This window comes from Microcaecilia unicolor, chromosome 1, assembly GCF_901765095.1.
Source record: "Microcaecilia unicolor chromosome 1, aMicUni1.1, whole genome shotgun sequence".
NCBI classification, from domain to species: domain Eukaryota; kingdom Metazoa; phylum Chordata; class Amphibia; order Gymnophiona; family Siphonopidae; genus Microcaecilia; species Microcaecilia unicolor.
Genome location: NC_044031.1, coordinates 387433183 through 387445327, shown reverse-complemented (window position 1 = coordinate 387445327; position 12145 = coordinate 387433183). Strand labels below are relative to the sequence as shown.

The 12145-nt window shown below is 43.9% G+C and overlaps 1 protein-coding gene across 1 annotated transcript in view; it reads left to right on the top strand.

The window, feature by feature from the left end:
* Positions 1–4147, top strand: part of DMC1 (DNA meiotic recombinase 1) — a 506546-nt gene extending 502399 nt beyond the window's left edge. The window contains exon 14 of the mRNA XM_030210749.1: positions 3932–4147. Within this exon, the coding sequence (XP_030066609.1) occupies positions 3932–4001 (70 nt within the window). The 3' untranslated portion in view covers positions 4002–4147. The remainder of the gene's footprint in view (positions 1–3931) is intronic.
* The last annotated feature ends 7998 nt before the right edge of the window (positions 4148–12145 follow it).

Below are 12145 nucleotides of genomic sequence, written 5' to 3'. Positions count from 1 at the left end.
TCTTGGGCTAATGCTTTTAAAATGAAATTAAATAAAGAAAAAAATGCAGTGCCTGGTTCTCTCTTCCCAATACTCCCCTTACCTCCCGACTACTCTCAACACCCCTGATGTCAAACTCTCCATATCCGACAACTTAAAGATACTTGGAGTAAAGGTAGACAGCCATTTATCTTTCAATAACCACGCCAAATTCACCACAAAGAAAATGATGTGGATATTGAAACGAGTGAATCCATATCTCCCATTCAACAGTTTCCGGAACCTGATACAGTCCACTGTTATTACCCACGCTGACTACTGCAATAGTGTTTTTTTAGGATGCAAAACCCAAATACTGAAGAGACTCCAAACTGCCTAAAACACGGCAGCCAGACTTATTTTTGGCAAATCAAAATTCGAAAGTGCATCACCTCTTCGAGCAAAGCTTCACTGGCTCCCCATCAAAGAAAGAATAAATTTCAAGATCAACACAATGACCCACAAGATCATACACGGTGAATCCCCTGGCTACATGAGTGATTTGATCAACCTCCCTGCCAGAAACAGTTCTATTTCTTCACGAACTTATCTCAACCTACACCTTCCCAATTGTAGAAGAATTAAATACTAGACCTACTACGTATCCAGTTTCTCCTTTTTGGGCAGCCAGCTTTGGAATGCTGTACCCAGACCAATCCGATTAATTAACGACTATTTGCCCTTTAGAAAAATGCTGAAAGCTCATCTCTTTAAGCAAGCCTATCCTAATGTCCCAACTTAATCTCACCAACCTCCACTCCCAATTCTGTTCTGACTCAGATGATGACCTCATCATTGGTTTTATTTACCTCACCTCCCCATTTCCCCTCTACTCATTCCATCCTTCTCTTCTCCATCTCCCCTTTATTTTATCCCTCCTTACCCCTTTTCTCCCAAATTATACTATCCTATCCTGTCTACCCTCTCTTATCCTAATCATACATTATCAAGCTCAACTTATAATGTTTTGAAATTTCTATTATATGACTTTGTATTTCAAATTACTATGTAAGCCGCATTGAGCCTGCATTGTGTGGGAAAGCACGGGGTACAAATGTAATAAATAAATAAATGTCACGTCTAATAATTTAGTGCCAAAATGAGATTCACTTAGATGTATTCTATAAAGTACACTTTAATTTTAGTGTACTTTATAGAATACGCCTAAATTTCCATGCAGTTTATAGAATATGCTGAGTGCTGGTCCACGTGACTAAATTTAGTCGTGGTCAATTACACCAAGTAAATCCTAGTGTAAATCCTGACACCTAAATTAGGCACGAACTGGGTGTATTCTATAACAACGCACATAGATTTTAGAAATGCCCATGACCTGCCCATAACCACACCCACTTTTCAACTATCCTGCTTATTTTCGAAGGAGAAGGGCAGCCATCTTCTGACACAAATCGGGAGATGGCCGTCCTTCTCTCAGGGCCAGCCAAATCGGCGTAATCGAAATCCAATTTTGGCCGGCTTCAACTGCTTTCCATCGCGGGGCCGGCCAAAGTTCAAGGGTGCGTGTCGGCAGTGTACCGAAGGCGGGACAGGGCCGTGGTTAAGAGATCGCCGTCCTCGGCCGATAATGGAAAAAAGAAGGCCAGCCCTGACGAGCATTTGGCCGACTTACCTTGGTCCATTTATTTTCAGGACCAAGCCTCAAAAAGGTGTCCAAAATGACCAGATGACCACTGGAGGGAATCGGGGATCACCTCCCTGTACTCCCCCAGTGGTCACCAACAACCTCCCACCCTAAAAAAAAATTAAAAACATTTTTTGCCAGCCTCTATGCCAGCCTGAAATGTCATACCCAGCTCCATGACAGCAGTATGCAGGTCCCTGGAGCAGTTTTAGTGAGTGCAGTGCACTTCAGGTAAGCGGACCCAGGCCCATCCCCCCCTACCTGTTACACTTGTAGTGGTAAATGGGAGCCCTTCAAGACCCACCCAAAACCCACTGTACCCACAGGTGCCCCCTTCACCCATAAGAGCTATGGTAGTGGTGTACAGTTGTGGGGAGTGGGTTTTGGGGGGGATTTAGGGGGCTCAGCACCCAAGGGAAGGGAGTTATGTACCTGGGAGCAATTAATGAAGTCCACTGCAGTGCCCTCTAGGGTGCCCGGCTGGTGTCCTGGCATGTGAGGGGGACTAGTGCACTACAAATGCTGGCTCCTCCCACAACCAAGTGGCTTGGATTTGGCCGGTTTTGAGATGGCCGGCCTCGGTATTCATTATTGGCGAAAACCAATGCTGGCCATCTCTAAGGTCGACCCAAATGTTGGGATTTGGGCGTCCCCGACCGTATTATCGAAACGAAAGATGGCCGCCCATCTTGTTTCGATAATACAGTCGGGGAAGCCTCTTTATGGGGCCGTCCTTAGAGATAGGCACCCTTATAGATTATGCCCCTCCACGTGACTTATATTTACATGCACCATCTATATATATAAAAGGCACCTCCAACGTTCCATTGAAGCCTCAAGCCAGAAACTTGAGGCGCCCGAGATATCCGGTTTGGCCTGCAGGCTGCAGTCACTGTAGCTCCGCCCTCGCATCAAAACGCGATGACGTAGAGGGCGGGGGCGGGCCTCCAGTCAGTGTACCTCCGCCCTCGTGTCAACACGCGATGACGCAGAGAGCGGGCCGGGGAACACACAACGCACGACTTCCACAGTGACAGCTGCTGGGAGAGCGCTCCGAACTTTACTCACACAAACTCACAACCGCCTCACAGACGGAGGGAGAGGAGAGGTCTGGAACTCGGAAGGGAGCCACGGAGGGGGGGTCTGGAACGAGGGAGGGAGGGAGAGAGGACAGGGGGGGGGATTACCCTGCTAGCGCCCGTTTCATTTTTCCACGAAACGGGCATTTCTTACTAGTGTTACAGAATACACTTAGCAAGTAATGAGTGTAAATTCTAATTAATGCCAATTAGTGCTGATAATTGGTTAACATCCAATTATCAGCGCTGATTAACTTGTTAACTAAATTATGTGCTTTGATATGGAATATGCTTCGATTTCCGCACAGAAATCTTGGTGTGATATATAGATTCCTGGGCAATATGTTTGCCAAAATTTAGAAGCCTAATTTAGGTGCCCTGAGCTCAAAATCTGTGCTAAGCTCCTAACTTTTTCCCTGCCCTAAATCTGCCCAATGCTGCCTGCTTTTTGGGTGCCTAAATAGTTGCTGAGATCAAATCTTGCTGCTGCTCTTGTAATCTTGGGCAAGTCACTCTGAACCCCTGCATTGCCTTAGGTTCAAAATTAGACTGTAAACACTTCAGGGACAGGGAAAATCTAATGTATTTGAATGTAACTCACCTTGAGCTACTACTGAAAAAGATGTAAGCTAAATCAAAATAAAATAACAAATCTAAGCATAAATTTAGGCACTCAGCCCTACTACATTTTCAAAAAAGCCAATCTTTGAGCCTAAACCCTTTGAAAAATTATGATAATCTTTTAGAAAAAAAGAAAATAAGATGGGTATGTAATCCCTCTGGAAGACATAGTGCTTTCTTCCTCCTCTAAGCCAGCATTCTTAGTAGTATGCGGTAAATGCATATAAAAGGCATCAGTGTTCACATACTTTAAACCAAATAACAAAACACACAGAATTATGATCACATCTGAGACTCCAGAAGGAACACAACATGTGCAGCTGTGGTTTGGATATAGAATTTAAGAATCCTGACCTATGCTGTGAAAACTGATACATGGATACAGTTGTTTAGTCCTTTGTTTTTTGCATCATTTTCAGTACATTATTTTCAAAGATGTGCTTTTTCCAAATGAAACACACAACTGTCCGCCTCAGAATGCATTTGCCTAGATAATCTGGGGTTGTCTGCCTTTTGAAATGTGAAATAGTGGGAGTAGTGTTAACTGATATTTTTGCTTTCTTCTCTCAAGCCCTGAAATGCCTGAAAATGAAGCCACATTTGCAATAACTGCTGGAGGTATTGGAGATGCGAAAGAGTAAAACAAAAGAATTCTACATTGGTGCTGCATTTTATTTGTGTTGTAGAACAAACAGACACACCTGAGATTTTACAGCACTAAAACCTAATTGGCTTGTGTTTTCAATGTGTTTGATATGTTTGAAAAGAAACACAATATGCCTGTTCTTTTGTTAAAAGCAAACTTTCTCTAAAGAATGTAAACATAACATGTTGGGGTACCCACTGACCCATTGAATTTATTTTTGTTGCCATGGTTACCTTATTTCCCTTCTTGGGTGCAGTTCTTCACTGGTACTTTCTTCTTGGGAAACTCTTAGAGTAGAAGGAAAGGAGCAAATAATGGAATGCACTGCCTGAGGAAGAAACATTTTGATAGCTTTTGCAAGCTTCCTGAGAGCAAACTGAAACCACTAAAACAACCAGGACCCTGCCACAGGGAAAACAATAGATGAAGAGCGATTTTTGTTCCCCCATCTCCCTGGTGCCTTGTTCAGCCACACTGCCTGCACAGCTCTCAGGATGGTCCTGCATGCACATTACCTTACCTCTCCAAACATTTCTGTCTTCTTAATTTACCGGTGCTAGTTTGATTTATATGTCACAGCAACCTCTTGCAGTCTCTCAGGTAGCATGGGAAAGGTAGATGGATGACCAGGCTCTCCCACTTTTCAACCTTTGTTTAGATACAGAATGCCTGTGCTGCATTCATGTACTTAGGCTTCTGAAATGTACTTTCAATGGCATTTGTATTAGCATTCCACTCCCCCCACCCCTCACCCCTCAGAAGAAAGCAGTTTTTATTCAACCATTAATAGAAATATGGTATATAAGTATTAAATGATGCACGTCTTTTGAGTGGGAGAATAGGATAGTAGGGGACCTCAGTTTTTATTTAGCAATGATGATAAGCTTCTATTACATTGAGGCCTTTTCAAAAACTATGAAAAAATTATATACAGTAGAGACAATTATCAAAGTAGTTTCTACAGGTAAATGGGTTTATCTGTAGAAAACCTCCCTTTGAAATGTATCCCCCACACATGCACATAGGGGGAAAGTTAATCTGAGCTACTGTTAAGACAGGTTATTATACCACAATTATTACTATCTTAGCACAGGATCTCATTGCATAAAATGGGATCCTTCACTAAAATAGCACGACTTGTAAAATAACCCTTCTTAACAGCAGCCTGGGTTAATAACTTCCCCCCTTCCCCCAACAGCAGATAAAAGCAAGAGTGTTATATATATTTGTACTTTTATCTGCCAGAACAAAAAAATAGGCAGAATGGAACAGAGAGCGTTCAGGGGAGGCAAAGTGCATGCAAGGTTTTCATTTTGAAAACTCTGCTCATAATTTTTCCACATACATTTGTATCCCTACATGCTGAAACAGGAACCCTGTTCATCACGGAAGCCAGGAAGGGAATATCTCAGTGGGTCTTCTCCATGCCACAAGTTAAAAATTGTTTTTCACTCTAACCAGTTATCTTTCAACAATTATAATTTTCAGTTGCAGAATATCAAACATAGAATGTGAAAATAACATAATAAAATAAACCATTATAATTGTTAATGGAGTTTATTATCTATTTATGACTTTAATTGGAAGATTTAAAGAACATATAAGTTGCTAACTTTACAATAGTTTAATTGTCAAACTGCATTTTCATCTTTGAAATTCTGGAAGGATATCAAATTAATTCACTCTTGAAATTGTCTTATGTGTTCTCGCTCTTTTTTTTTTTTTTTATTAGAAATCCAGATAGTGTTACAAAACACATAAGCACCTCCACAGCCTTTAGTTGTTCGCTTCATGAGAGGTTTGCTTTTGTCAAAGCCCCCTGTCAAGCCTCCTACAGTGTCATGGGATCTCAATGTCGTTCTCACCCAGCTTAGGAAACCTCCTTTTGAGCCACTGAATTCCTGCCATCTGAAGTACTTGACCTGGAAGGTCATTTTCTTGGTGGCAGTTACTTCAGCTCGTAGAGTCAGTGAGCTTCAGGCCCTGGTAGCCCAGGCCACTTACACCAAATTTCATCATAACAGAGTAGTCCTCCGCACTCACCCTAAGTTCTTGCCAAAGGTTGTGTCGGAGTTCCATCTGAACCAGTCAATTGTCTTGCCAACATTCTTTCCCCGTCCTCATTCCTGCCCTGCTGAACGTCAGCTGCACACATTGGACTGCAAGAGAGCATTGGCCTTCTATCTGGAGCGGACACAGCCCAACAGACAGTCCGCCCAATTGTTTGTTTCTTTTGATCCCAACAGGAGGGGAGTGGCTGTGGGAAAACGCACCATATCCAATTGGCTAGCAGATTGCATTTCCTTCACTTACGCCCAGGCTGGGCTGGCTCTTGAGGGTCATGTCACGGCTCATAATGTTAGAGCCATGGCAGCGTCGGTAGCCCACTTGAAGTCAGCCACTATTGAAGAGATTTGCAAAGCTGCGACGTGGTCATCTGTCCACACATTCACATCTCATTACTGCCTGCAGCAGGATACCCGACGTGACAGTCGGTTCGGGCAGTCAGTGCTTCAGAATCTGTTCGGGGTTTAGAATCCAACTCCACCCCCCTAGGCCCATGTTTGTTCTGTTCCAGGCTGCACTCTCAGTTAGTTGGTAAATTTTTTAGGTCAATCTCAGTTATGTCCTCGCCGTTGCGAGGCCCAATTGACCATGGTTGTTGTTTTGAGTGAGCCTGGGGGCTAGGGATACCCCATCAGTGAGAACAAGCAGCCTGCTTGTCCTCGGAGAAAGCGAATGCTACATACCTGTAGAAGGTATTCTCCGAGGACAGCAGGCTAATTGTTCTCACAAACCCGCCCGCCTCCCCTTTGGAGTTGTGTCTTCCCTTCTCTTTGTCTTGCTACATATGAGACTGGCTGGCACGAGCCGGTTCGGGCGGGAAGACGGCCGCATCGGCGCGCGAGGACTAGCAAAGGACTTTGCTAGGAAGTGTTCCGATTGGAGGGGCTGCCGTGGACGTCACCCATCAGTGAGAACAATCAGCCTGCTGTCCTCGGAGAATACCTTCTACAGGTATGTAGCATTTGCTTTCAGCGCACCTGTAAAAAAGGCCTTTTTAACATTTTTGCCAAAAATGGACTTGCGGCAAATAAAAATTGGTGTGCTTCCATTTTGGGTCTGAGACCTTACTGCCACCCATTGACTTAGCAGTAAGATCTCACATGGTTACTGTGCAATAATTGTCTAGGTGCATAGAATGACGATTACCACCTGGTTTCTTCGCACAGGAAAATAAAAATTATTTTCCTGCGCACTTAAACTAAATTACCACCTGGGCCACGCGGTAGCCGGGTGGTAACTCCAAATTGACGCGCCTATGCGGCTTAGTAAAAGGGACCCATAGATAGGTAATAGAGTAAGAGGAGTTAGAAAGAAAGGTGACTAATTTAAAGAAAGATGCACATGAGGTCAGAGAGATGGTTAAATATTATCTCAACTAGGGTAGGAGTGGGTATGAGGTTAACCAGGGCCGGGGCAGAACTCAGGTATACTATGTTAACCTATTAAAACCCTGGGTAGAGAGGGAAGGGTTAATAGTGAAAGGTGAGGATTTGGGACTGGATCCAGGGAAGGTAAGGGAGGATCATCCGGTTAAGATCAGAGAATCACTCCAGCCATCACAGAAGGTGCAGTTGCAGGCTTTAGTTCACAGATTCCAGGATGTGTTTTCCCCATTGTTGGGTCATACAGAAGGTTGGGACCCATCGTATAATAACCCAACCTGGCAAGATAATAAGGCAGAAGTTGTATTGCTTGCCCCAGGCCAGAAAGGAAGAAGCACAGCGGGAGGTACTAGAGTTGTTACAATTGTGGATAATCAAAGAGTCCACCAGCGAGTGGGCTAGCCCCACTGTATTAGTTCCTAAGCCCAACGGAAGTACCCAGTTCTGTTCTGACTTTAGAGGGGTCAATAGTGTGACTTGCTTTGATGCTTACCCAATGTCCCGGGTGCATGATCTGATAGAACAGCTAGGAGGGCCCATTATTTATCGACCATAGATCTCACAAAAGGATATTGGCAAATCCCGTGGAAGAAGAGTCAGGTGAAAAGACCGCTTTTTTTTACCCTTTGGACTTCATGGGGCCCCTGCTGTGTTTTTGAGGGTAATGAATCAAATACTTAACCCTCACCAGGCCTATCTAGATGATATGTTGGTCTTCTCTACTATATGGGAGGAGCATCTAGCACAGTTAGGGGCAGTTTATGAGGCTCTTAGGTGGGCTAGACTTACGTCTAACCTGATAAAGTGTGCCCTGGGGCAGAAAAAGGTGCAGTGCTTCGGACACTGTGTGTGGGGGGGGGGGGGGGGGGAGGGAGCATGTAAAACCCATGCCCTTGAAAGTGGCTATCCAAAAAGTACAGGTGCCCAAAACCAAGAGACAGCTGAAGGCTTTTCTAGGTTTAGTAGGGTATTTATAGGAAATGTATACCCCAGTTTGCAGAGTTAGCAGCGGACTTAACAGCTATGTTGTGAAATTCATAGCCCAGTAAACTGAAATGGAATAGAGTGACAGACTGGGCCTTTGCCCACTTAAAGGAAGCCTTGTGTAAGGACCCGTCCTCCAGAATGTGAATTTTAGTCATGAATTTAAGCCAAAAGATAGGGGAAGGCAGCACCCCATATTGTATCTTAGTAGACAGAAAAGGAATGTTTGGCTGTAAACTGGGCAGTACAGTCCCTCCAGTACTATCCTTTAGGAAGGCATTTAGTTCTGGTTACTGACTGTACTCCTTTAAAATAGCTAAGCCAAATTAAAAATAATAATGCCCGACTCACCTGGTGGTAGCTGGTCCTTTAAGCATTTGATTTCTCCGGGAAACATAGAGTAGGAAGCCAGCATGTGATGTCCTATCCCTAGAAGGGGAATGGGTTGACTGGGAAAGCAGAAGCTGAAGAAACATACATGCCCACTTAAAAACAGGGAGATATGTAAAGGGGTATATGTTCTGTCACCAGAAAAGGTGTCCCCTGGAATAGAGGCAATGTCTCTAGCTTCATACCAGAAGACAGTTTGGGTATAAGTCTGTAGTTAGGGTGAACATCTGGGACTCTGCTTGGGGTGGTAGTAGTCCATGAGAAAAGATTACATGGAAGGTGGTAGGGGAGGACTAACCCACTCCAGAGAGGGAAAGGTGGACATTTTGATACTTGCAAGAGAACTGAGAAATAAGGGAGACTGAACTGAATGTCAATTAGCATATCAATTTGCATAAGTGGAGTACTGGGAGTTTGGGGAACTTTGGATGTGGATGGATTTTTTTTTAACTATGAATGCCTACAACTATCCTTTCCTAGCTGGAACTTTGACTGGCAATTGGACTATACGTATACTCAGCCTACACCTTCAGCAAGACAATGATTGAACTACAGATTCAGATTTCTTCTTTAGATAGGTAATATGGCTATGCTATTCCATGCATTTCTTTACTCTACTATCTCTTCTGGAAGGTTATTCCAGACATTTACTAATCCTCTCTGTGAAAAAGTATTTTATGACATTACTCCATTTTTTTACTCTACTACTATCTCTTCTGGAAGGGAATTTCAGGCATTTACTAACCCTCTCTGTGAAAAAGTATTTCCTAAGTCTACCTCCCTGCAACCACTATTCACGTCCTCTAGTTCTACTGCTCCTATGTCTCTGGAAGAGGTTTGTTTGTATATTAATACCTTTCAAGTACTTAAATGTCTTTATTATATCACCTGTCTCTCTCCTTTTCTCCAGTGTGTACATATTCAAGTCCTCCAGTCTCTTCTCATACGTCTTATGGCACAAGCCCTGTACCATTTTTGTCGCCTTCCTCTGAACTGCCTCAAGTGTTTTTATGTTCTTGAAGAGATATGACTTCCAAAATGGACACAATATTCCACGTGGGGCCTCACCAACGACTTGTACAGTGGTATCAATTCCTCCTTTCCTTTGTTAGTTGTGCCTCTCTCTTTGTAACCTGGCCTTCTTTTTGGCAACAGCCACTTCCTTCTCACACTGTTTTGCCGCCTTTAGATCCTCAGATACTATCATCTCAAGGTCTCTGTCCTGATCCATGGGTGTCAGTCTCTCACCCCCTAGCACATACTACTCTTTTGGATTTCTACACTCCAAGTGTTTTGCACTTCTTTGAATCAATTTTTAACTACCAAACATTCAACCGTTCTTCCAATTTTTATAAAGCACAGAGGATCTCTGAGGGAGAGAGAGGATTGTAGAACTAGGGCAGAATGAAGCCATAGACAAACTAGGCATACAGTGGGGGAAATAAGTATTTGATCCCTTGCTGATTTTGTAAGTTTGCCCACTGACAAAGACATGAGCAGCCCATAATTGAAGGGTAGGTTATTGGTAACAGTGAGAGATAGCACATCACAAATTAAATCCAGAAAATCACATTGTGGAAAGTATATGAATTTATTTGCATTCTGCAGAGGGAAATAAGTATTTGATCCCCCACCAACCAGTAAGAGATCTGGCCCCTACAGACCAGGTAGATGCTCCAAATCAACTCGTTACCTGCATGACAGACAGCTGTCGGCAATGGTCACCTGTATGAAAGACACCTGTCCACAGACTCAGTGAATCAGTCAGACTCTAACCTCTACAAAATGGCCAAGAGCAAGGAGCTGTCTAAGGATGTCAGGGACAAGATCATACACCTGCACAAGGCTGGAATGGGCTACAAAACCATCAGTAAGATGCTGGGCGAGAAGGAGACAACTGTTGGTGCCATAGTAAGAAAATGGAAGAAGTACAAAATCAAGCTCATTTTCAAAGCACTTAGCCTCCCAAAGTTCCATAGAAACCTATGGAACTTAGCCTCCCAAAGTGCTTTGAAAATATGCCTCAATGACTGTCAATCGACAAAGATCTTGGGCTTCACGCAAAATCTCACCTCGTGGGGTATCCTTGATCATGAGGAAGGTTAGAAATCAGCCTACAACTACAAGGGGGGAACTTGTCAATGATCTCAAGGCAGCTGGGACCACTGTCACCATGAAAACCATTGGTAACACATTACGACATAACGGATTGCAATCCTGCAGTGCCCGCAAGGTCCCCCTGCTCCGGAAGGCACATGTGACGGCCCGTCTGAAGTTTGCCAGTGAACACCTGGATGATGCCGAGAGTGATTGGGAGAAGGTGCTGTGGTCAGATGAGACAAAAATTGAGCTCTTTGGCATGAACTCAACTCGCCGTGTTTGGAGGAAGAGAAATGCTGCCTATGACCCAAAGAACACCGTCCCCACTGTCAAGCATGGAGGTGGAAATGTTATGTTTTGGGGGTGTTTCTCTGCTAAGGGCACAGGACTACTTCACCGCATCAATGGGAGAATGGATGGGGCCATGTACCGTACAATTCTGAGTGACAACCTCCTTCCCTCCGCCAGGGCCTTAAAAATGGGTCGTGGCTGGGTCTTCCAGCAGGACAATGACCCAAAACATACAGCCAAGGCAACAAAGGAGTGGCTCAGGAAGAAGCACATTAGGGTCATGGAGTGGCCTAGCCAGTCACCAGACCTTAATCCCATTGAAAACTTATGGAGGGAGCTGAAGCTGCGAGTTGCCAAGCGACAGCCCAGAACTCTTAATGATTTAGAGATGATCTGCAAAGAGGAGTGGACCAAAATTCCTCCTGACATGTGTGCAAACCTCATCATCAACTACAGAAGACGTCTGACCGCTGTGCTTGCCAACAAGGGTTTTGCCACCAAGTATTAGGTCTTGTTTGCCAGAGGGATTAAATACTTATTTCCCTCTGCAGAATGCAAATAAATTCATATACTTTCCACAATGTGATTTTCCGGATTTAATTTGTGATGTGCTATCTCTCACTGTTACCAATAACCTACCCTTCAATTATGGGCTGCTCATGTCTTTGTCAGTGGGCAAACTTACAAAATCAGCAAGGGATCAAATACTTATTTCCCCCACTGTATGCCTAGGAAGCAAATATTTAGGCAGGGCCTTCTCAGATATATAATTCAATAGCTCCCAAGACAAATTTTTGTTTTGGTAAGTCACATGCTGACAGAAAGAATAGTGGAGAGGGAGACCAGAACTACTGCTGCCCAGAGGTCTGTCCTCCTCACCCCTTGTGCATTGTCCACTAGTAGGCAGAAGGAATTAACTATAACA